General features: G+C 37.1%; 1 protein-coding gene across 4 annotated transcripts in view; it reads right to left on the reverse strand.

Annotated features, from left to right (window-relative positions):
- The window catches only part of LOC121429653, a 51,981-nt gene that overhangs the window by 12,124 nt on the left and 12,724 nt on the right, over positions 1-27,133 (reverse strand). For 2 of the 4 annotated variants that reach the window (XM_041626796.1, XM_041626800.1), the window contains exons 6-28: positions 25,193-25,543; positions 24,508-24,714; positions 23,415-23,564; positions 22,743-23,087; positions 22,139-22,299; positions 21,382-21,495; positions 20,084-20,228; positions 18,954-19,243; positions 18,462-18,600; positions 18,152-18,324; positions 17,646-17,838; positions 16,837-17,250; positions 16,240-16,452; positions 15,450-15,534; positions 14,227-14,399; positions 8,154-8,192; positions 7,137-7,262; positions 5,490-5,597; positions 3,373-3,489; positions 2,262-2,381; positions 1,421-1,573; positions 903-1,019; positions 248-373 (exon numbers count right to left, since the gene is read on the reverse strand). In XM_041626796.1, coding sequence (XP_041482730.1) covers positions 248-373; positions 903-1,019; positions 1,421-1,573; positions 2,262-2,381; positions 3,373-3,489; positions 5,490-5,597; positions 7,137-7,262; positions 8,154-8,192; positions 14,227-14,399; positions 15,450-15,534; positions 16,240-16,452; positions 16,837-17,250; positions 17,646-17,838; positions 18,152-18,324; positions 18,462-18,600; positions 18,954-19,243; positions 20,084-20,228; positions 21,382-21,495; positions 22,139-22,299; positions 22,743-23,087; positions 23,415-23,564; positions 24,508-24,714; positions 25,193-25,543 — 4,059 coding nt within the window. The remainder of the gene's footprint in view (positions 1-247; positions 374-902; positions 1,020-1,420; positions 1,574-2,261; positions 2,382-3,372; positions 3,490-5,489; positions 5,598-7,136; positions 7,263-8,153; positions 8,193-14,226; positions 14,400-15,449; positions 15,535-16,239; positions 16,453-16,836; positions 17,251-17,645; positions 17,839-18,151; positions 18,325-18,461; positions 18,601-18,953; positions 19,244-20,083; positions 20,229-21,381; positions 21,496-22,138; positions 22,300-22,742; positions 23,088-23,414; positions 23,565-24,507; positions 24,715-25,192; positions 25,544-27,133) is intronic. The other 2 variants (XM_041626799.1, XM_041626798.1) reach the window with 2 other exon arrangements.

Consider the following 27,133-nt stretch of genomic DNA (forward strand, 5'->3'; position numbering starts at 1 on the left):
GCTGTTTTAATACTAATCGGTGTTGTATAAACACCATTCTGATCAAAACCAAACTGGTGTTGTGGACATATATAGATTCTGGTCTGGTGTTAAATCAACACCGGAGTTTTTGCAGTGTATACATGTATATATATGTGTGTAGGCCTACTATGTACATAGGTAAACAAATGATTTAAATCGGGTTTTAAAATTGGCCTATGGATAATAATCATATCTTCAAGCTGATGATTGTAGAGGATTATCATACCACAGAAAAGCTCGTCGTCTTGTTCCGGGCAATGAATGACGTCATCACACACGTGATCATGGCTGATGCAAAACAACTGTCCATGGCATTGATATGATCCATCCGGGCATTTATACTCATCTACACCTGGTATAGAAAGTGTAGATTTGAATATTACAAATGATAGAAGGTTAAAACTGTTTGAAAATGGAATTATTTTACATGTTTTATAGGCATTTAAATGAAAGTCCGAAGGTGTCTTATAATTTGCATTCCTCCCATCTCGGTTAAAAAAAATTACGAAAAAATTGGAAAATTTCGTAATGCCGCTGAAATACGTGGTTTTCCATTGGGCCATAACAAGAACACTTTTCTTCTAACGGAATAATTTTATTTGATATAATGTTAAGAAAAAAAGACAGAATTATTTTCCGATTCGATATTTGATTTAGATTTCAAAAGGACACCTTTTACCCTTATAGATTTAATTGATTTTAGATAAGAAACATTATGAAAAGTAAATATGATACACAAGAGTTAATTTAGTATCTATTAATTGAACTTAATATTATATTTTCATCCTTTAGACGATTCATTTTCTGTTGATGTCCTATACATAATGACTAAAACCACAACGACCATCACAACATGAGATAAAGTGTAAAGATATACCTACCACAATTAGCTTCATCTTCTCCAGAAGGGCAGTCCAGTCTCCCATTGCACCGATACCGCAGGGGGATGCAGTAAGATGATGGGCACTTAAGATAAGACTCTGGGCACTCAAAATCTCCTAAAAAATAACAACACAATAAAGAAAATAATAAAAACATGAAACTCTATTATATGTCAGATGATAGGTTGTTAATAATTTAATTCAAAGGGTTTATTCCGAATATGATAATGCAAGCTAAGCTATGTATTCTAATTTCAAGCATCTTTGAAGTGTGTAAAATAAACACGTCCATCCTCTTGCCTAAGAGAAATTAAGGTCCAAAGGTGTAATTCTCTAATATCAAATTCTAGGCCAAATTCAAGGCAAAGTAGATTAAAGGATGACATAAAATTTGATTAAGGGAGAATTTGTTTACCAGTGAATCATTATTGGGCTGTCAGAAATATTCCCATGAATATTACTCAACACTTGTGAATACCTGATATCCATGAAAAAAAATACAAGAAGGCGACACCTACCACAGTCTCTTAGATGTGTGACGTCACGACATCCGGTGAAAAAGCCGTATTTATCCAGTTCGTAAAGGCATCGTGTGGCTTGTGGTGCGCATGCTATGTTGCTACACGTGATATTGGCAGCCGAACGGCAAGCATCATCCAGCGTGTTGTACGCTGTTTAAAAGAATTGATATTTGTATTCGAAGAAAATTGAATTGTTCAACTCATGCATGTAAGTTGTCGGTCTGAAAAAGTTCGTAATGGGTCTTTACCAATGTTGAAATTATTATTTTTAAAGGCTTTTCGAGAGATGTCTCAGTAATGCTTCTATTTTCCCCTCTATCTTTTAGGAGGATTATTCTTAAATCCCTTTTAAAGATATATATTGCTGGGGGGAGTAGAAATTCAATTCAATTCCAATTTAGTTGCTCATAAAAAATCCATACAAAAACACAAAGTATCGTATTAACAAAATAGAAAAACAACTACAAATAGAAATAAACATTGGATTGAACATGAGAGGGGCAGCAAGAAAGGAACAAGCCTTGTGATTAGTTGACCCTATAACATAACAATTATACAAAGACTTCAATGAAAAAGATTCTTAAGACAATAAGACAGCTACCCTGTGCTCCATGATTTACTAAACCCGAATGTGCACCTGGGGGGTGTTTCATGAAAGGACTTGTCAGACAAAACTTTATTCCGACAGTTACTATCCATAGTAACATTGCCTCTATGCCAATAAAAAGCAATGAAACAGGTCAAATCTCACAACCTGTCGGACAATTTTTTTTTTATGAAACACCCCCCTAGTATGGGTATTTACACATCTACTCTAGATAAGAAAGGGGGTACTCACCGCACCCATGTTCGTCCTCGTTGGTATTTCCTATGCAGTCTATTACCCCATCGCATTGGATCTTCGCTGGAAATAACGAGCCATCGTAGCACTGGAAGGCAGATGGGGAAACCTCCAAAACTATGTCGGAGCGAAGAGAAAATATTGAGATTCGAATATGATTGTCTCAATGTTGATTTTAATAGTTTAATTTTGGAAGGAATTATTTAAAACATGTGCTCACCGCTCAGTGAAGTTTCAATCCAATAGTCACCCCCCTCCCCCGTCTGATACATGCTTTGTCATCTCGGCTAACTTAACGTGGATACTCGAGAGTCTGACTTCATGTCAGTATGATTATTTGAAGGCGACAAAAATGACAAGTTGTTATCAACTTGACTTTTTATTGTCATAATATTGTTAAAAAGTAACTTCGTGAAAATGAACTAAAAGTTTTATCATTGTTTTATCCTAAGACACTACAAACTTTTCAGATTTGTATTTGTACATTTTTTTTTTTAACTGGCGAGTTTAGATTTCATATTTTATAAACTATCAATCTTAATTCATTTGATATAAAATATTGTTGTATGGACGTTAAATAGCTTTGGAAATGTGTGTTTTGTTAATACTAAACCGGAACTCCGTTTCTTTTATTTCTCTCTGTAAGAATTGATCTAATTGCTGCGTTTAAATTCATTTTCGAACAAAATATATCCACCCATATTCACTTTTAAAAGCCTTGAACACTACGACCTGCAGCACGTACAACATAGTTGATTCATTTTATTGATAGCATTTAATCCATTCATAATTAAAAAAAAGAACAAAACTTGAAAATTAGCATACATTACAAGGAAAATCATAAAATAATTTCAATATTGAGCAATATCTGGATATTTGAAAAATAGTACATATGAACGAATAAATGAGGAGGCAAGTCCAAAGGAATGTCTTATTATAGTGCTGCCCCCTTAAAAAAACTGTAAACTGAAAGTCTAACATTGTACCATATAATTTTGTTGTTGTAGTTAAATACCGTATACCAGTTCGAAACATTGTGTATTACATTCAATAATCATTAATCTATTCTGTTTGGGGGTCGACATCAATAATTAAATGAAATTATTACCACATCCGTCTTCGTCGGACGAATCGTAACAATGATTGATGAAATCACATCTCTTAGCGGCAGAAACACACTGTCCATTACTACACTCAAACTCGTCTTCAGTGCATGGTGGTAGGGCTTAAAGAAAAGGAAACATGGTAACCCACACTGGAAAAAACTCAGGTGTTAATTTAACACCAGCCGGGAATCTATATATGTCCACACCAGAGAAGTATTGAAACAACACCAGTTTGGAATCGAACCGATGCTGTTTTAATACTAATTGGTGTTGTATAAAGACCTATTTGGTTTCAGACCAAAACCAAACTGGTGTTGTTTAAATACTTCTCTGGTGTGGACATACATAGATTCCGGGCTGGTGTTAAATCAACTCCGGTGTTTTTGCAGTGCATAAAGAAACATTCTGGGTAGTATAATGGTATTGCATTAGATATTGGCCCACTTCAATAATAACCTTATAAAATAAATGTATTCATAACATAATTGTATTAGCGAGTATAACAAAACATGTACTTTATCTATCAAACATGTCAAAACGTTTTAGTTTCAGATACAAAAATATTTTGTAGGATAATGTTCACACTCTGTACCGATATTATTTTCATATTTTTATCGAAAGCGTTATACCTCCACACTTGGGAGAAATAACTTAACTCCAAGTTCTGACCTCGGGAGCGAGACAATGTTACAATCTCGTGAATGTCTGTAGAGCTCATTGCCGTGCACTCTTTATAAGGTCAGCTTTACGCCACTGATATTAAAATGAGCGTACTAATGTCACACCGAGATCATCTACCCAGCAAAAACTGTGGTGTTAATCGGTGTTCATAGAGGACCACACCAGATATTTAACACCGGTGTTAAATTGACAATGTCTTGACATGTTTGATAGATAAAGTACATGTTTTACTATACTCGCTAATCTAATACAATTACAACACCTTCGGTTGTTAAATTCACACTCTTTGGTGTTCAATCTCTATGGTATAGTTTTACACCTCAGGGTGTGGTCCATTATTAACACCAACTGGTGTCAGTTTAACACCATAGTTTTTACAGTGTACTTTGCACCTTTCAGAAAGAACAACGACATTGTAACTCTGCATCTTTAAAATTGTAACTGCATCTCTTAGAAAAGGAAACACATTCCCAGCAATAGTATCGTGTTTACAGTTGTCAATCTGAAAGATCCAATGACCGAGAGAATCTGTAAAGCGCTGAGAAGTCGTTCCGAAGTACTTAGTGATATATATATATATCAGGGCCGTCACCAGCTTTTTTCTAGGGGGGGGGTGCTTTTTATGAAAAAAAAACACGGTCCAAAAAGGTCAAATTCAGTTTCAAAGTACATTATTTATTTATTATTAACTTCGGAAAACTTGTGAAGTGAACGTACGTTAACTGGTAGATCTAAGGTAGATATGAATATGGATCTACTAATACTGATAGTATTTCGCCTAGATCTTTTTCAAAAGAGTCCTCAAGTATCCCTACCCCCCCCCCTCCGGTTTTTTTTTTTTTTTTTTAATTTTGTTTTTAATTCTTTTTTTTTTTTTGGTTCTGAAGGGGGGTGCGTTCGCACCCTCCGCACCCCCCCCCCCTGGCGACGGCCCTGAATTTATATATATATTAGCTGAAAACTATTACAATTATTAGTTATCATTGTAATTATTATTGTTAATGTTCTTTATGATATTACTACTATACTAGTAATATTATTATTGTCATTATTATTATCATTTTTATTATTATTATTATTAATATCACTATTATTATTATTATTATTATTATCATCATCATCATTATAAAGAACCACACCAGTCACTATAAACTTTACAGTGTTATCTTAACACCCATGGGTGTTATTAGCACCTTTAGTCTGGTACTGTTGGCTTCAATCTCTAGAGTATAATTGTAACACCCATTGTGTTGTCCTCCAGAGACACCAACTGGTGTTAGTTAAACACCCACGTCTACAGTGTTTCAATGTGTTTTAATTGTAAAATTACGAAAGGTCTGAAGTCGAACCTATTTCATGCGAGTGTGCTTGACATAATTTTGATGCTATTTCATTTATCGATTTAGATATCAAAAAGGGGTAATATTTTTTTGCTTACCACAGTCACTTTCGTCTGAATTATCCAAGCAGTGCGGAATGGAATCGCAATAGAAGGATATTGATATACAAGACCCGTCACTGCATCGGAACTGGTCGGATGAACATTCTAAATAAGAACAAAAGAAGATCATTCATATTTCATCTTCCATCAACTGCCATTAATGTTTCAGGGGTTGCCTCATAGCAGGACATTCTTTTCTACTTTTACGTTGGGACTAATACAGTATGACTGTCAATATCCACGATGCTTTAGAGTCAGTCATGCATGGCACTGACCAATTATTCTTACTTTGCAAGTTAATCCATAATATGTCTCAATTCACTGGGATTTACAAACAAATGGTCTGCTTTTCGCAGTCTAATACAACATCGGTTAAATACATTTTGTCTTCTTATAAAACATCATTTTGTATATACTACACTCGGTTTTAAACCCACTGGCCCGTATTCTGTAGTCAGGTTTAACCAAAGACCTTATGGGTTTAACATAGACCACGGTCTAACTCTGCGCTAAAATTATTGGGAGCCAAAAATTCAAAATTCGTGTGTATATTTTATATTTCCTATGTTTACTATCTTATTTCCTTTTACTTTTATAATGAAGAAAATAATTCATGATAATTCAGTTATCATTCCCAGACAATTATGAACAATTTGAGTGTCAAATGAGTTAATAAATCAGATGTTTACTGTTAGGGATTCTTACCCCCGATTGGCTCTCCACACTTAAACCACAACTTTAAACCTGACTTCAGAATACGGGCCACTTACTTTCCTGGTGGAAGTGGTTTATGGTACACCATGTGGCAATTCCGTGAAAAGTGGATAGAGGTAGAAGTGAATTGGAGAGCCAGGCGAGATGGTGGAGGTTGGAAAGTTGAGTATTTTCCGAAATTGAGTGTAGTCTAGTAATTAAAAGTCTACTTCTCAAAGTCTACTTCTCTTTTCAGTCTAAATCTCAGTTGGTCTTCCTTCCACTTCGTCTATCGCTTTCATTTTCACTTTGTCAAAAGGAAATGCGTTTCATAAACCATGTAATGAGTTCGCCTAACCATTATAGACTAAGTAGTGTTTGACAAAGTGGATATGAGACAAAACGGATCTAGCCTAACTAGAAATTAGACCAAATGTTATATAAGCCAAATGGCAATTGGACCAAACGAAAATTAGACGAAGTGGATGAAGACCAAATGGCAAATTACCTAATAATTGATATCTGCACCTTCTCTATACGTTTTTTTTTTCAACAATATAAAGGCTTTTTCTTGAGTCAAATAAATTTCGAAGTATACAAAGGCAAGAATGATTACACAATCAATAAATGTACCCCCAAAATAATAATATTTCATATAAAGAGTGAATTGACATCCATTTGGTATTTAATCAAAACAAACCCGATATAGAACTAATTTATCTCGCATTTTCATAATATTGAATCCTTTTTTCTGCATATGCAAACACATGTGTTTTATTATTTAACCTCTGTAGAAATAAATATTGTTTAATTGTAAACAAAACCATTCAATTTATTCAATAAAGATTATATTTGTCAAACTACACTTGACATGCACAATGTACCTGAGAAACTTCATTAATCCAATTGTATGTTTTCTTTCCAAAATTATTTGACTAATTCTACATTCACCTTCTTGGCAAGTGTCTTCATCACTTCCATCTCGACAGTCAACCGTCCCGTCACAACTGAATACCTTGTTGATACATTCACCCGTGGAGCACTGGAAAAGTGCCATTCCGCAGTTGCTGACGGGACCTGTGAAAGGGAGTTGATATTCTTAAAACGATTAATAATATCAGGTAGAAAGAACAATGGTGCGTCCATATTCGAATAATATATATTTTTTACCATCTGTTCTTTTACATGAATTAGTGTAAGGATCATTTGATAGACCCAAGGTAGGCATAGAATAAATCATTATAGTAAATAATGACCCCACATACACTGTAAAAACTGTGGTGTTAAAACTGACACCAATTGGTGTTAATAGAGGACCACACCCTGAGGTGTTAAAATAACACCCTAGAGATTGAACATAACACCAAAGAGTGTAAATGTAACAACCATAGGTGCTGTAATAACACCTATAGGTGTAAAACTAACACCACCAATTTAACACCGGTGTAAAATAACTGGTGTGGTCTTCTATGTACACCGGTTAACACCACAGTTTTTGCTGTGTATTACTGTTTACCGTTCATGAAATGAGTGTATAGGCCTATTATATGACGCAACATTTTTATTAAAATTATAGTTCTATAGCGATTCAATTCTCCTTTCGTTTCCTTTTAAAATCTTGCGAAACTGTGAAAGTATCACATTCCAATACCAAGTGGAAATGTTAGTAAAAAATTGATTGCAAATTTGAAATTTGTTAAAAAAGGAGCTAAATCCACTATGCGGTTATTTAAAAATTTTCCTATTTTAAATAAAGTTATACATTCATTTTTTTAGGTACATGATTTAATTAGTCTAAGATGGTAGTAATATCATCTACATCAAAATAAAACAGCAGTGGCTAAGGGAAAGTGGTGAATTTAAAAACCTTGATTTACAGAAAAATACCAAAAGCGGATTTAGCTCCCTTTGGAACAAAACTCAATTCTGGTGCAACAACTAGCAAGGAAGTGAGGAGCTGACTGTTACCTCCTGTCGGTACAGTTGTCTTTACTTCCACTGGTATAACTGTGAAAATAATAAAACAAACGAATTCAATCAGTGAAACCATAGATCATAATATGATATTCTATATGCAGGCTTTTTTATAAAATAAATATTGCATATTATATTTTATAGTCGTATAAATCAAGTTCGCCCCTCTCAAGTTTAATTCAAGTCGTCGGCAGCAGAAGAGGCCAAAGTAAGGTGTATGCTCTGTCTTTTATTTGAAAAGAAAATTATTGGCCCCTTAATTCAATTCAATTTTCAACCATTATTACCATGATCACGTATGCATGTATTCGATATATTATTAAAGCAAAATAAAACACATGAGGCTATGATGTTGGTGTGTGGGTGTGTGTGTGTGCGTGTTCCAATGTTTTTTGTGAGGTTTGTGTCGTGTTATAATGTCCAGATCCTTTGATCGCCAGACCACCAAAATCTAAAATTCCCACAAAAACAACTACTCAATTACAGCTCTGTCGCTTTGCTCTCTCGCTTGTATTAAATCTAGATTTAGATTTATTCCATCACCTGTTCTCTTATTTCAAACCTTTAAATGTTGAGTAGAAATTTCATTTTTTTAATACAAAAGTAGATCAAAGGAAATATGCGCGACATAACAAGTGGAAGGGGCGACTTTGCCCTATGATTTTTGTTTTAAGAAGTGGAAAACAAAGAAGAAAAGAGAGAACGTGATGGAAAATGTCTAGCACAAAGAAGTACATGTATAAGGAAGAAGACTATACAAAAGGGTGACGTGGGCTGTATATTTGTATATCTTTAGGTTGCCATATGCCACCCCCCCCCCCCCTTAAATTTCAAAATGTTCTGCCGCCGCCCCTGACATGAACTTCAAGTTAAAATATATTGGATTGATCGAAAGTGAGCGCTAAACTTCGCAGGAGCAAGCAGGAAACGGGCAAAAGCCTTCAACAATTAAACACCATTTCACAATCCTGTCGTCGAGAGAAGACAACGCCCCACGGACTATACCCGTTTGCTTTATTTTCGGAATCAAGTACTGTACTCTACAGAAGTCATGGAGGCATTTCGATGGAAGTGGTTGAGTGCTTTCATTGGTGTGTTTGTAGTAATTTTCTGGTCCGATCTTGTACACAGCATGGAAACCCAGATAAATGTGTTGGCAAATGTAGGTGACAATGTCACACTGATTTGTAACGTAACTAGATTTGGCCACAGATTTAATTTTTCAAGAAACAATAATACATTAATCACCAGTGATCGAGTAATTGACAAATATGTTGCACATTATAAACGTCATATTTCAGATGTCCAAATGGCTGACTCGGGAAGATACTTATGTTCTCGGCGTAATCGTACAAATAATTCTACCATAGAAATCCAAGCGTTTCAGTTGTCCGTTATTAGGTGTGATTGTACTTCTAACGAAAATATCAATTTCGAAAGAGTGGACGTTACTTGCAATGTGACAGGCAGTATGAATGTTAATCAAGGAGGTAATTCCAGTAATACCCCATTGCAATTTACTTATGGAAGAAATAGGAAAAGGCAAGCTGTTCTCGCAGAGAACAAACTATCTTTCCCGATCAAAAGAACAAGTGTGTCACTCAGGAATCTAGAATTCCGCTTCTTCCCGACAACAGATCACTACGACAGTAAGTCAAGCAATCCCATCTCCTGTGAGGTACCAGCCTTGTCCACATCACAGGAAACACCAGGTTATCCTCAAACTACTACCGTGGTGCCTAAGATAACATCAAGCAAGAGATCGCTAACATCAATGTTGACAAGTTCAAAGGCACTGTCTACCACCGCACCTAAGAGTACAGTGCTTTCAGAGTTTACAACCATGACAACAGAGAAACAGACGCAACAAAACAAAAATTGTTCATGTTCTTGTCCGGAAAAGTCGGACAAGCAAAATAATATTAACATTGCTGTTACAATCACAGTTCTTGGATTTGTTCTTAATGCCATACTTGCCATTATTGTTGCTCTGCGATGGAAGAAAATAAGAGCCCTACCAGGAACTATAAAACAGGGTGGAAAGGCTTCTACAAGAAGGATACATCCTGGAGTTTGTAACGAATCGATTGAAGGTGGACACCCAGAGGATCCAGAGTACGCAGATATCCTCAGCGTGGGAGTGATGGAAACAAGCGTAGATAGGCAAAGTTTACATCCCCAAGAAGGCCTTGAAATGATTGAAAATTTCCTCTATAATTCCGGAGGGAAAACAATCGAGAGCGACATCGCTATTATTGAACGTGTCGAAGGTCCATTAGACAACGCGCTGTACGCCATGTCGAGCAAAAGGGCGACCATCTCTCGTCAGTCATCCTCCAAAACTACTAAACCATTGGAGGGGTCTTGGAATTCGCATGATCCAAATACCAACGGTGGCGTCATCATCCATCAGCGGCGGGGCAAGGATATCCTTCCACCCCGGAGTGACCAGTATGAGATTGTTAAGATGGCAGGATCGGATGATACCGAGGAGACGCGGCTTTATGACATACCAGAGAAAGAACCACCAAAGAATACCGCAAAGCTCATTCCAGAACTCGGCGAGACACCCACCTTGCCCAAAGATGATGTTGATGGTGTTGAGGAATTGTACACCGAGGTTGAATAGCGAAATAGAAATGAACCATAGAATATTTTTCATTGATCAAAAACTAATCCATTTTAATCTAAATCGACAGATCAACTAACAAACTGACATTTCCAAATGCTGAAAACTGATATGTGATATGTAGAAAAGGTAAAATTATGTAAGCACTTTTACAGTGAGAGTTTTGTTAGTAACAATGATTATACTCTAGAATATTCCATCATTTTACTTTCAATTATTCTCAATATGCTTTCCATTTCTTTCTCCTTTTGTAGGCTCATGTTTCCCAATTCTTAATTCGTCGTGCCTCTTTCTCCCCAAGCATCTTCCCCTATCTCTTTCTCCGCCTTTCCCTGCCCGTTTTCCATTTCGAACTTCTGTTCTATTGTTAAATCTCTAATCCCTCTCCCATAACACTTCTGCTGAACCCCTCTGTTCTAGTATTCCTACAACCTTGGATTGTAACTTATTAGGTAAATAGTAATTAGGTATTGTATAAAAAAGTAGGTTTCATACGGGAGATGGTGTCTTATTAATATAAAGCAACTTAGTCTTTATGAAATTAATATCTCTAATTTAATGCGAATCATCTTATGAAGTGGTTGATTACCGTTGTTTGCTGTCTTGTATTTCTGCAATTCAGACTCTGACTGCAAAATGTTTTATCAAACGAAATCATTAATCAAAATTCATAGAAGCATTTCATCAATATTATCAAAGAAGATGTTAATAGAAAATTTGAAATTAAAACATATGCATATGTTCAACAACAAATATTGTATAGACCTTTAAATACAATTTTGTAGCCGTTAATCGATTATATTAATTATTTCTTTCAATTATTGTGAATATGTAAATAATAATGATAGAATGATAATGAAATGTCTTTTGCTTATGACGTAACGATGATGACATAATGATGCGGTTATTAAGCAACAAATCTAGCTAGCATGTATGGCGCGAGAACGCATTTTTTTTAATACGAATGTGTTCATTATACATGTAAATACATGTATATATCATTTGATAAGTTAACAAGAACAAATGATTTCCGCACTATTATGCATTTTTACAGATAGGTAAAAATGAAGCATGAGGACAAAATTACACGTAGAATAACAGCATCATTATCAATAATAGATGTCAAAGACAATACATAATTGTAACGCCTTTTGTGACAAATGAAATTAAACATTTTGTAAAATAGGCCTAATATAAGTGATAACCGAATATATTAGGTAATTAAAGGGAATCTCAAAAAAAATGATGAAGGACAATTGTTCAGTGTTTTCTCAAATGGTTAGTCTACTCCGCTACTCCGCTCTTTGAAAGAATGGTTCTATTTGATCTCATTAGCTACGTGTTCAGTCCTTGCTTTGCGACATTTTTTTATGATTGAGCACAAAACATCCACTGCTGAAATATAATCAAACTCCCTTAATGACTTTGTCTTACACACCATATATAGTTCAAGATTATAAGGAAGCTTTGTCTGATTTCAAAACTAATTTCTCGGTAATTTAGTTTCAAAACTAATTTCTCATTAAGTTGTGTGAGGAGCAATAGGCAATGTAAGTCAACAAATGTACTAGTGGAATGCTTATACCATGCAGTGATTTAACGAATGAATATCCATCAATCAACAATAACACCAACAACAATAAAGTACTAAACTTCCTGCGTTGACTAGTGATGGTGGGTCAATATGTCTCGCAGGGGCAGCGGAACGATTTTCAAAGTGGGGGCGTGGCTGATCCAAAACTTTCTGACCATGCAAAAAATCACAATCATATCGTCATTTTTACGTGTTGGTACATGCTTTTGGAAAAATGTGTGGGGGAGGGGGGGGGCTGAAGCCCCCAGACCCCCCCCCCCACTTCCGCGACCCATGTTTCGTAATTTGATGTTGTAATATTAACATATTTGAAAGTGTTTGCACCTTATGTCTCGAAAGACAAGACCCATTCAAATGGATTTAGAATTCATTACACAATGAGTAATTTTAGGCTCAGTATAAACTTTAGTACATGAACAGAACAGGTATTCTTCTCAAGAGAAAACAAAAATTTCGTAAGAAATGCATTAAAGCTGAAATATTCAGTTCATGTAAGGTCTGGTTACATGAAACGTGTTTACCTTGTAGAATAATAGATAATGTTTGATATCATTTCGAGCTTCATTTGTTCTTACATACCCTCCATTATGTATATAGAGTGTATATAATTTCTTTTGGCCTATTATTAGCTACTTGTGTTTACTAAACCCACGGACTAAACCAAGAGTGAGTTCCTTCGGAGTTTCGAAACGTTTGGTTTATCACCATTTCTTCCTTAGCATACAAGTTTTGATTTCATATCAGATATTTTTCGTAAACACAATAAGGAACACAAAGTACACGTATTTGGCACTAGTAAAGGAACAGAGGAAATTAGAATGTGGAGAAATACTGGCATACCGCTTGCAACTATAAATTGTCCCTTTTCAAGTTGAATGCCCCCCCCCCCCTGAAAGTGAATAGTGCCACCTTTTTAATAAAAAGATAGGTAGAAATTATGGCTGAGGGACAGTATGTGCGTGTGTGGGGGTATTGATGTCTTGATGTGTGTGTGTGTGTGTGTGTGCGCGTGAATAAGGGTGTGTGTGTTCAAGTCAAGCCAATAAGTCTGTTCACGGTTGTAAACTGCGCACAAGCAGTAAAAGGTAATTTGAGATAAACCATGAAGGTGGTTTTCAAATTCACTGACATAGGCATTTGTGATTTGATGATTATTCATGTATTCCTTTTAAAATATTATGTTCATCACATCCAAGCTGAAGAGTAACAAAGTCTTCAAAATAACTGGTATTTAACAGTAGCCCAAACTAACAACTTTACCCCTGATGTACTATTCTAGTCACCTACTCTATACAATGCCTTTCATTCGTAGAATTTGAATGCTTTGCCGGGAAAACTTACGCAACATCTTCATTTGTAAATGTTAGTGCTCATTCTAATGAAAAATCGCAAGGTCATTTGAGAAAAGTTGATCATCAGCTAACAATGAAGTGGTTTATACAGCAATGTGAAAGGTGCTTGTATGTGTGCTATGTATTATGGTGTGGTTTGGAAATTATTTGTTTGATTGCGGTGTGTTTTGTATGTTTTTCTTGAAAGGGGTTGGGGTAGCGGTAGTAAGGGGGTGTTGGGTATAAGGTGAGGGGCTGGGCTTATTACAATCATCGAGTATCCTATTTCCTTCAATTTTATTATTATTAACGGTCGGTTTCGAAAATGAAATTAATGGATGCCTTGCACAAAAATGATAATTGTTTATCATATCATTGGACATTTAATGAAAAAATCTACAAAAGAATAATTTGACATTCATTTATTCCTTGATTGCATGATTTACAGTAATAAGACTAAGAAATTAAATATAATACAAAACAGTGAAAGGGTGTCAGGGGGAGTTAACTTACTTGTTTTTCCAGGCATCCCTATTTCACAAATAAACTGCTCTGTTTCGGGAGATGCACACGCCACATCATGCCAGAGATTGGTCGAAAGATCTGTCGAAGTGGCCGAATCGAAGACAAACATAGTACATGCTTCAAGCAAGCCCCCATCGGGCTGCTTTGCACCCCCAGTTCCTCTGCAAGTTCACAAGTACTGCGATATCAGTAAGAGTCTTAAAATGCAGTTATGGATAAACTTTGACATTCTTTCAGAGTAAAATACACAGAATATATATATATATACACACACACACACACACATATCTTTTCACACACATCCTCCAACACACTTACGCCCACACACAATTTGAACGAAACGACCTCCTGATGATTCTAGGCCACCATCTCGCTCTTTTCTAAATATAACCTTTAGAGTTTTAAAAGGGTGTTACCGCCTTTTTCCTTGGACATAGGCCTACTAATTTCTACAGTATTTAAACGATACATAAATTGTTTTAAGCAAAATAAGAATTGGTTTTGTATCAGAAACTATATCACTATTCCGCTGGCTATTACCTTACAGTGCCCAATAGAAAATAAGGCATCTTTGCAGACGCTTTCCAATTACAATTACAGAGAATTCTCCATAACAAAACAGCCTTTGCCGAAAATCTGTGAATCAAAACAGCAGTGTCGTCTTGGGCCCTTGACAAACGACATATTTGCAATGTTTTATCGGTCCGAATCCTAGGACGATGTGCTTTCCCGGGGGCCGTTTCATAAAGCTGTTCGTAAGATAAGAGCGACTTTAAGAACGACTAAACCATCGCCAATGATGTATACCATTTACCAAAAGAAAGGATCACCAGTCATTCTTAAAGTCGCTCCTATCTTACGAACATCTTTATGAAAGACCCACCCGGTTAAGAAACTTTTGACAATGGCCTTTTATCTGTCCATTGTGATTTGACGGGCATTCTCAATAAATTATAAACGTTGCAAGAGCGTATGCGAAGTAGATGCTAAAATACGCTTGTAATGACATTGATCGCAGTAACAATTTAATAATAGAAAATGGAATTATAATATTATTTAGGGTAAAAATCTGTTATATTTTCCCCAGAAATAGCTATAAAACATGATCTAAAAATTATAATGGTAAATTACCTGATTTAAGGAAGAGTATACCGGAAAAACTAAAATATTGGCAAGTTTGAAATGCGATTGGCTTCTATCATTTGACTTACGGGGGAGGACTGTACCAATCTGTGTAAGACATTGGTGTTCCATCTGTCCAATGAAATATTCCACGTTCATCTCTTCTACCGAGACCTGTGTGTCATCAAATCATGTTAAGAAACAAACTCATGATGTCAAAATATGTAAAATCATAATTTCTTGAAATATAAACTTCTGGGCAATTCTTTATTATCATGATCATGTCATTTGTTGTGATATCACGGAATGGGTGCAAACATTTGAAGCAATTAATATCAATCAGCTAGAATACCATTCTATCAACTCATTGATATACGTCAAATTTCGTTGAATACCAGTACGCATATCGATTTTGTCTTAATTGATGTTATTCTCAAGGACCCATTTTGTCAGTTGAAGTTTTTAAAAATTCATAAAGAGATAATAAAGCATACACTGACGATGATGTTTCGGGTTTTGAGTGTGTTGGTAAGAATGCAAGAGTGCTTGTGACCAAGCAACAAGGGGCCAAATTTTTAAGGTAATCACCTAGGAACAAGTAAATAAGGATAAATGCATTACGAAAGGCCACAAGGATGCCAAATGAGGAATCGAACCCTGGTCACCAGACTGCGAAACTACACCTCATCTAAATATCTGAATTGTTAAAGTTTCTTACATTCATATGATATACCTCTTATGTTGCTTGAACTTGTCTATTTCCAAATGTAATCACTTGTGAGTGATACACATATATGGGTCTAGGCTTATGTAGTGCAGCAAATTGTGATGCACTTTGTTACTTCAAGAAAATGCGACATTGATTAATGAAATACTTTCCGATATATGTCTCGGTCTCTGTCGCCTCCCATTGGGAAGAGATCATATAATGTAGAAAGATCATTTCGTCTTCATCACGAATGCTCACTAGGTGACCACCAAGGCTTTCCTGGCAAACCAGTTCTGCCTCGTTCCAAGTAAGAGCTTCGTGGCTGATGATCAAACGGTAGCAGGAACCTTTGAAAACGACCCATCCATCGGGACAGGAGTGATCTATAATGTTAACATTTGAAAAAAAATATCAAATTTCATTTTGTACCTAGTTGTAAGTTGGACCGTGATTGTTTGGTGGATTGACGTCAAGAGAAGTATTGCAAAACAGCCACCTTTCGTCAACATGCCAAATGCTTGTTTATTCGAGAGAAAAAATAGAATGGACGACGAAATGGCTCTTGTTAATTTCTTATTTGCTTTTGTTTTTTTGATATATTGTGTTTGTAAATAATACTGTTTGGATCAAGATAGACTTGACAGATTTTGAATTATATCTGATATAAAATTGCCCTCTTTTGTATTGGTGGTAGATGTATATATGTCGAGTATTTTCTAGATCACATCATCAAAGTCTTGTCTAAAGACTAAAAATATAATACTTACTCTTTGTGGTGTTGACCGCATCAGGGATGAGTATCGACGAAGAGTATTCAGCTATGAACCCGTAGCCACTTCCGATACTGTCAGAGTGGAACGTGATCTCCATTCTGTTTAACGAGGACACAACCGATCCCTGAGGTTTCTTCTGATCGCAGAATCGCCCGAGTGAGCTCTGAGATGAAAGATCCATAACAATGACGTAGTCTTCATCGCATGATTGTTCCAATGAGGTCACATCGAGTTCGACGAAAGCCAGGCTGATCTGCGTCCATGGTTTGGTCGCTATGTCCCACGAGAGGTCCAGATTAGGGGCATAGGAAGCGAAGTAGCCAGGTGACATCAAGAAACCAGAGCTTTGCTTGCAGGAGAAGGAATTCTCACTTGCAACGTCGGTACTCTTGCTACAACCAGGTTTACCTTTATCATTTATACCAAGAAATAACAAACAAAATAAAAACATTATAATTATATGTGACACATTTAACGGAGGAAAGCAATATGCTATATGAAGCATTGCGTGGAGGCATCAGCGAGATGGCTGTCCAAACTTGGTTTCGCACCCGAAAGGCAAATCCAAAAGTCGATTGCAAGATATGTTTGTTACCGATATGAAGTACAAAGTTTGGAGTTGCATATGATTATATTATGACCTGCGTTTAAATGCAACTGTTTCTGTAACGTGCAGATGACTACTGACCTGGTCTATGAGACTCTTAACTATCTCAAAGTGAGAAAAAAATCCATAATAATGATAATTGTAATGGTTTTCAAAGAGATTCTTTCACATCTAGTGTCAGACACCGCCAACATACCTACAGAACCGTACGCAACTACAGCTCTTGAGATGCCGGTGAGCAATCCTGACAGTAAGGTTACCAATAGATTTGAAGAGGATGATACAAAGACTGATGGCACTTCATTGAGGTCAAAGGACACTTCCGTCTCATCGACTGAGTCAGTGAGCGAGAGAACACCATCAGCATTTCCGTTCCCGTCAGTTTGTGGCTTAATTGGAGAAAGCAACAATTTCAGAAGCATTTTCGCAGTTTTTACTAAGGTAGCCTAAGTACAATACTCAAAAAGCCAAAGTAACGGATGTGTTGACCCCCTACCACATGAACAATGAGCTTATACGCTTAAAGTGATAATCTGTATTTTCTTGTCGCATCAATAACAATTGATGTCCTACATGTACGTGCATGCGGAGTCGGGATTGTCAGAACGGCAATTTACTACAATATTAATATTGGGCTGTTTTTCTAAACTCAGAATGTTATTTTTTTTACCAAACTGACGATGAAAGGAGTATAGGTCTTACCTGGAAACCGTGGAAAATGAACACCACATACTGTCCTGTTGGTAATGAAATTTCTTGGTGGCACATGGCACGAGGAGGGAATGTTCTGGATTGGTACATTGCAATATCCCTTCCTACGCCGGGGGACAGAAACGCCGATGAGCAGTTCTCTTCACAAAATCGCGAAGCACATTCTGCAATATGAGAGCACTGGAGGTTATGTACTTCGCCATCCCTTGACACCGTGATAAAAATCATTCCAAAGCATATATTATTTACCGTATTTTAGATTGATTTTAAAAATTGGCTTAAAGTAACTGAAAATCCTTACCAATTGCATGACATCCTAGAAGCTCCAGCCGGAAACATAATCCATCAATCCATTCTGTAGGAAGTATCTTGTATCGTGTAGCTACGATTCCTTCAGGTAGATATGCTTTGCACATCGCCTTGTCACAGTCAGATATATTCTATGTTTGCAATAAGTAGTGAATAGAGTGTGCATTTATTACAGAGTATTCATGTACTTTGCAAATAAAGATGAAGGAAATGAGAAGAGTAAGGAATATAACAAGCAATTGTAATATTGGCCTACAGGTTTACACATAAGTGACATAGCAACGTAAACTACCAACTCACCTCACAAACATCGTTACCGTCAGCATTGTCCAGTTCTCTTTATATTACTCATTCATATATATCCTCAAAACACACCATCCCATGGTGTGCCGATTTCCTTTCCTTTTTTCATTCATTAGCAAAACAAAATTATGACAAAGCTCATTGAGTCCCATTATCGAAGCTAGGGGTATGAAGCACTCACGTAATGAAATGTTCGTGAAGCATCATCTGACATAGCAGCCAGGTTGAATGAAAGAAGTCGTGCATTGGCACACTGTTGAATAATTATTTCCCGGACAACGGTGGTTGTTCCGATGAAAACATCGGCCGAATCAGGATCACTTGAAGATCGCCCTACCCATCCTGTCAGTGGTCTGTGATCATAAGGCAATAGCCTCAAACTATCAAAGTCCGAATATGAATCATTGACAGTGTTCTGGCTCCATGCTGATGTCAGTATACCCGACGATATGCCGAGATCAAAGTGACAACCTGTGGATTTCAAGGAAAGACAAGGACAGTATCAGTAACTGGGACCATGGACCTCCTGCTGGGACAAACGTAGATTACCTTACATTTTCCTCAAATGTTCAGCCATTCATGCATTACGACGATTCATCTGATGGTGTTCAGTCTTTTTCTTTACGTTGAGGTTGAATATTTATGAGGCCCCCACAAATAATTGAAATAAACTTTGTAAGGCTTACGGCCCAAATTTTGATCTAGAAAAATGAAAGTAAAGTCAAATAATTTTTTGTCAATCAATCTTTCTATGAAAATTACGAATGAAGTTATGTTATGAAGCACGTATGTGTGGCAATGGTTATATCTTTAATGCAAAATTACTTCAGTTAAAAATTTTTATGCGTAAAGATACCTAAAGATATCCAATCGGAATATTGCAAACCAGGAATTGGCGTTCCACCTTCAGTAGTAGAAATGGAATCACAGAGCACTTCAAAAGGGTTTTGATAAAGGCTGGATATAGAATATTAATGAGCCTTCTGGGCAGTTTGGATAAGGTAACCACATTTCTGCTTTTTACCCTATAAATTTTTATATGATCGATCTACAAAAAAAGGTCAGGAAAATTATTGGAACCACCGTGATTTGGGCCTGTCATCTACTGCTTGTCGGCTCTACCACCATGTCATTACTAGTAAATGGTATGGAATGGTGAATGGTGGTCAGAGCATAAAAAATGAGAATAAAAGTTTCTGATTTACAGCAGGATGATCCAAAGACTAGTCTGATATATGTATGGGCCCATTTATTTTTATGGTGGATCCTGACCCTGTCGTTAAACGAGACCGAAGAATAGATATAGCCAACCCTTTTGGCATCCAAGTATCTCAAGACGCAGAGACAGAAGAGATGGATCCTTGCTCCTTGGTGTGATTTGGATATGACGAGTCAATCGAGGGCGTGCAAAGAGAATTATGGAAATTGCCTCCGGATCCCACTTTCCATGGATTATCTAGAAGATTAAAAAGAACGTAACAGAGTTTGGCATCGTGAAATTGCATGTTAGGTTAATAGGGTGTGGAAAAATCAGGATCGGAACATACGGGTGGCATAAATGTTCGGTCTAGTATTAGAATACCGAATAGAATTACTAGTGTGGAGGCAAAGAGCATTTTCAAATAGTTTTCATCTAATATCAATGTGCACTTTTATTTAGAACTGTAGCAGGATATCGCCCAACTTAGGCCTACCCTCTTTCTCCTATATATCTCAACCGCCAATACGAAACTCTTTCCCACTCCCTATAGCAGCATGACCAGGGAATTGTGAGTTTCCCTGCACCGACAGTGGACCACATTGTGAACTCCAACGAAACATGGACTTTGACGAGTATCTTCATCAACTTGCCGTTTCTCTGATCAACTCATATTCTAAAGAATTGAGAATTGGGTGTTGTGACTAGCTCCCGTCATCTAGCTACATGTAGAAGGTACAACCTATTCCATGGCCATGGTTCCCAAAGGACACAATCAAACGATATATATATGTGTGTGTGTGTGTGTGTGAAGCTATACATGTACAACAGCTTTGGCAACTCTTTTATTTAAATATTGTAAAGAAATGGATGAAGAGAACAATGGTAGACGTAGCTTAAATCAAGGTTCCCCAGAGCTATCTACCCTTTGGAAAAATTGGTTATGCCGATAAAATTCCCGGCAGAGACATTTTTTCGGCATAACCAATTTTTCCAAAGGGTAGATAGCTCTGGGGAACCTTGATTTAAGCTACGTCTATCATTGTTCTCTTCATCCATTTCTATATATATATATATATATATATATATATATATATATATATATGTGTGTGTGTGTGTGTGTGTGTGTGTGTGTGTGTGAAGCTATATATATATATATATATGTGAAGCTATACATGTACAACAGCTTTGGCAACTTTTTTATTTGCTATATATATATATATATATAACAAAGGAAGAGGGCCCTTCGCACAACGTGTATTGCAGCGCATAATGTTCTATGTACAGACGTAAATTTACGTCTGTATATATATATATATATATATATATATATATATATATATATATATATATATATATATATATATATATATCGAAGTAATCCAATCCCAATGTGTGAGGTTAAACTTACCTCTGCACTGTCGTCGTCGAACATGACCAGTAGTGACTCCACCCATGTCCCTACGCTTACTGATCCTCCTTGTACCAAGATTCCCGTGATATAGTGACCTTGATCGAAATTTACCTAGAGAGAAACACGTGAAAGCAGTGCTGTAATAATCGTTACAGAAAAATTGGGGGATATATGGCAACAAAAAATCAAAATGTTTAAGGTTAGATGCTTTGCTGTGGTAAAACTCAACACAAAACACAAAGATATAAAGTTAAACATTAAAACTGAAATCACATATGGCCCTATTCACGGGAATTGTGAGAGCGAAGTTGGCTCAGTAGGTAAAGCGTCTGCCCGTCGAACCAAAGATCGTGGGTTCGAGTTCTCCCCGGGCGGATGACTGAAGCCAGTGCGTTGTGTGTAAGCGTCTCTCCCCTGTTTCATAGATGCAGACTATGTTACAGTGGAAAACGCTCCGTCCGTCGGATAGGACGTTAAATGGAAGCCCCGTGTAGAGGAGAATCACCACCTTTGCACTTTAAGAACCCAATGCACTATTCGAGTAGGGGGAAACCCCGGTGTAGTGGTCCACCTGCATTCCCCAACCAGTTATCGGGAGGAGAGACCTGCGGGTCATAGTTCTGTGTGCGCGCCCTTCTTGGCTACCCAGATTGGCTGGCTCCTCCAATGCGCCTTTGAATGTCTGTGACAGATATATGGCGCTATACAAATGTTGTTAATCATCATCATCACGGGGTAGCAAATTGTTAAGTACCTGGATGGTGGAGTCGTCCACTTCAGGGTCGGGTATCCATGAGGAAGTACCGTGAAGCCTAGCTTCGCTAGGGCTATGCTCCTTGTCTTTTCGGCTAGTTGCAGAGAGACTGCCATCAGGTATCCAACCGCTCGTCATACCTAGAGGGATAAGACAGTAACCTGTGGCCAGAGAGAAAGAAAGAAAGGTCTGATGATGCGTCATCGTTGAATGCTGCCAAATATCATAGAAGGTTGTCACCGAGCAAGTGGAAGACTGATGCTATTGGGTCCTTTTTGGAGGAACTGGTAAGTAACAAGTATTAATGCATTTTTCATGGGTCATGGTGCTCCATTTCGAACTCAGGTCGCCAAAGGAGTTCGCTTGTCAATCCATTCAATGTTTCTGTATTAATGACTATGTAAACATACACGTACTATTTCATATAAATAATTTATACGAACAGTAATCAAATAACAGATTTTTACGACAAAATATCGATCTAGTCCCACTTTAAAGTTAGCCTTTGCTTTGAATTGTCTTTAACTATTATCGTAAGTTTGTTAGCAATCTTTCAAAAAAAAACTTATAAATAATGTTAAGCTGTATTAAATAATAAACAAACCTTCTCCTTGAATGGGCCGAAGCTCTATCACAAATCCATCTCCTATCCCTGATGAGTCCGTGGTGAACCTTATCCAGACTCTCTCTGACCAAACCACAAAATCTGATGAAGCAAGGTCACCCGTGAATCTGGCCGCGACGCTGTTCGTGTCGTTCGAATCCGTGCCCTTTCCAATAGAGAGAATGTCTCCGTGATCAGTCATGCCAAAGACTATGAATCGGAGAAGGACCCCGAAACCAGGTTGCACTTGGACGTTCCATTCGATGAAGACGTTGTTTTCATAAGGCATCGGGTATGCTGGTGATTCTAGAATATGGACGTCGTTGACGTCTAGGACAATTGGCACTGAGTGAATTCAAATTATTACACAGAATCAATCGTTATGCTCTTTCAATATGGTAAGACTAAATACATTCGTTTCTGAATAACTCATGCGCCAATTCTTAGACGGATAGCAATTAACAGTGAGATCATACAATCCGAGCTCATGAAAGACCACTATGGAACCACACTGTATATAATATGTGCTACTTTTATTTAATATAGGTTTTTACTCTATTTTGAAAATTTATTCGGTCGGATTTTCAATGAAAGTATTTACTTTTTATACAAATATTGAGCCAAGCAGCCTGTGATGCAATAATGAATTTATTTGCAGCATTGCCAACTTACATGTTATAGCCGAGACCTCTACTTTATATCCACCGTTCCCATCTGTTGGGTCAGACTTAAAATGTAAGAAGAGGGCGTTCGTCTCGGTGTAGTATCTGTCAGGGGGTCCACTAGTTAATGGGCCACCCACGCTAATAATATGGGATCCATCTGTATGAAGATAATAGTCATCGTACTATTGGTACACCAGGGCTCCGTAACACAAAGATTAGCGATCAATCGCTACATGGACTGGCCAATAAAGATCAACGTTACACGCGCATTTGGTTTAAGATACTGAACAGGAACCAATCAGTGAGGTTCTTTCATATTTGCAATTTATCGCAAACCTTTGTGTTACGTAGTCCAGGACTGAATTTTTTGCTGACGTAGAATCATACAAATTGACAAATCCATTAATATCCCTGCGGACTGATGGGATACAGCGCCCTCAATTCAGCAATAAGGCCTATAATTTCATAGTACATGCTAGGACTCGATAACAATCATGCTCAATGCTTCGTGACAAGCAAGGATTACTTTCCTACTAAGCTAAGAAGTCAAAAGATTATTATCTCATGTATATTTAATGCGGATTTTCAGGTTTTCAATAGAGAAATTCAGTTGACAAGTTTTATGAATTATTCCATCATTGACGCCACAGACCATGCAATGTCTGTGAAACGCCCATAAGCCAGGTACATAATACATAGGCAAAGTCTTGCGATGCGCAGAGCAGAAACTGATTGGATTACGCTGATCGAAGTGACAGAAGGAAGAAGTACTGAAAGGCCGGATAATGCACATAGTTAATTTCTAAAGCGCAGCGCTACCAATAGATTTTAGACCAGATTGCAGGTAGATCAATCAGGACTAGATTACCAAGATATATCTAACTTAAAGAAGAGATGGAAAATGTACTATGTATTCTTTTGAAAGTTTATAGACGGAATTGTACACCCTTCATGGGCTTCGGTTGGAGTTCCAATTTTCATGGTGGCTTCGATCGTCCCTCGAAAATAAATTGTCACTGCCAATTCAATCTCGGATAAAAACCTTCCAACTACATGTATACTTTCTCATAAACAGACGTCGGACTCTTCGTGTAGGTTACCTGCAAGGTAGTAAAACCCATCTCCGAGTGCCAGATAATCGTTATCATTCGGTAGACGAAGGTCTAGAAACCGGAAGCGAATGATGTACCCTTTCGGAGCAGTCACCACCCAGACACGCTGGAAGTAGTTCGGATAATGTCCAGGGTAGTTTGGTGATGTCATGTAAATGGTTCCCCCAGCAGGCACGTATGTCGGGGACAGATCACCTGCGACATGAATAACTAAGTTAATACATGTTCAGATACATTCTGGAAACTTCCACATAGATGTAAGTCAAAGGGGAATACCAATAATGGTGACACAAGTGTCTACTTATGAATGGAGCCAGCATTTTACTTTAAAATGTCGATAAGATACTATCTTTAGAGATCTTATGCAATGGGGAGTTTATTGGGCCTTTTGGTAATGTTGACCAAAATCATATGAACGATAAAGATGAGGATTTCCAAAAAATGTACAGGCCTATATATTGGTCGGTAATCCAGTTCTGGCAGCGACCATAAGAATTGGCTTAACTATTGCAGCTGAGCTGTTAAATGTATAAGGATATGGTAGGTAGGTGCCTACATATACCATTACCAGAGGTATATCTGTTTAATGGAATCTCCTTAAACAGTTTCCTATCAGGAACATGTGATTTTTTGTGCCGTACCTTTAATAAAAAAAATAAGGTAGCCATCTTACCTGGTTGTACTGTCCTCGCCGTTACATTTATAACAAAGGTACCGTTTAGCGTGTCCGAGTAGGCTGCGAAGATTATATTCATCCGATTACTGAGTGAAACGATGTCAGGAGGCAGTTTGTTACCCTCATACTCGAAGCGATACCGTTCACGATTGTGAGGGCGAAGACCGTCAATGACCACGAAGAACTCGAGGCTGACGGCGAGGTCGAACTCCAAGAATCGAATATTCATGACGGTATCGTCAGGAGCTTCCACTCGCCATCTTGCGACGCTAAACTGACGCGAAGAGAATTCGAGATTCGTAGTCGAGTAGATGGTGATGGTTTCATTCAGGGAGAGGCGAATATTGGCTGTTGGAAAAAAATATATTCTAAGTTCATCACATTCGAATGTAAAATGGACTTTTCTCTTGAAACCTGATCTTTGATGGACCCACGGTCAAACCTCTCATCAAGTTGTGCATGACTATGATGCACATAGTATTCCTCTAAGTATCAGGTTTAGTTAAGTATCAGGTTTAGTTATGTAAAATTAATGGAAGATTAAGAGAATGATATCAGTCAACATGCAACATAATGGAAACACTGACTGACAGCATGGACCTATTAGAGATGGACACTCATTGATTTGTTAATGGATCCACTAATATGTGACCGTCGTAGTGCTCTGAATAACCTTCTCTTCAATGTGTACTTTGTTCGTACTGTGTTCCGCCATCAATAATATGCCATACTTCTTTTAATTTTGATATTTTATATGCCAAATATTATATCTTTTCAACTAAATGTTTAAAAGGAAACTTATTATCCTCATCATTTCAAAAGAAATTAAAGTATCAGCATGAGATAGAACGAACTATGCACATGCAACAAAATAAGTTAATTGTATATCTTGATGAATCGAGGCACATTGAGCTTTTAAATTATGTATTGTGTATATGTATGATATTGAATTTGATGTATCACATACATTTTGCATTTGTTTATATGCGTTGTGGAGAAATATTGAATAAAGACTTTCTTTGAAAAAGAAAAAAAATAAATAATAATATGCCATGAGTTGGAAGAAAGAGTTCGTGATTTGGCATCGATATGTCACAAACTGTATGCGCAGAAGATGACATGTCACTCATATCCTGGAAATCGATGTGCAGCTCTGGGCTCCATCTTACAAAGAGTTACGATTGATCCAATCAATCGTAACTCTAAGGAAATCCATCCGTGTCATAGTTTTTTGTACAGGAAATTTGCACAATATCTTTTGTAAACAAAGAGAAGCAGAGTGAATTTTAAAGAAAACAATGAATGCATGAATATAAATCATAGTTTGAAAACATTTTGAACAAACATGCATAATAGATGTTGGTGTTGCTGGCCGTCCATAGCTGTGATTGGTCGGCTCAATCGCAACTCTTTGTAAGACGAGGCCCATGTTTACTTATGGTAATCTTAGTTCAATATGTAACATTCTATTTAGGAAATGTATGCATATTCTTTAACATAGAGGCAATATTGTGATTAATAAACATTGATGGATTATTATTTAAAGTTTCCTCCTTATATTCTGGAGATATATAACACATACCATACAGAGTCGAGAAATGTATTTTCCTATGTTATTGATATGTGTGTGCGGACGTTTGCGGGTCGAACAATAACATATAATTTCATATCACAAAATCGTCTGCTTCTCAAATTTGCTTCTCCAAATCTAAAGCACGTTGACTGAAAAGCATTTTCTGACCTAGTGCATCAGCTAACAAAATCAAAACCAGGAAAACTGTCCCTTTGTAAATAATCAGATACGCCTTGGTAGTTGATATTGTCATAACACCTGCAAGAAGCACAAAATAATTAGGCGGATCTCATTCGATAACCTAAAGGATCGCGTTCAATGTCCATCTCTAATTGATAGGTCCGTGCTGCACAGTTATCAATATC

This window comes from Lytechinus variegatus, chromosome 16 (assembly GCF_018143015.1).
Source record: "Lytechinus variegatus isolate NC3 chromosome 16, Lvar_3.0, whole genome shotgun sequence".
NCBI lineage: Eukaryota > Metazoa > Echinodermata > Echinoidea > Temnopleuroida > Toxopneustidae > Lytechinus > Lytechinus variegatus.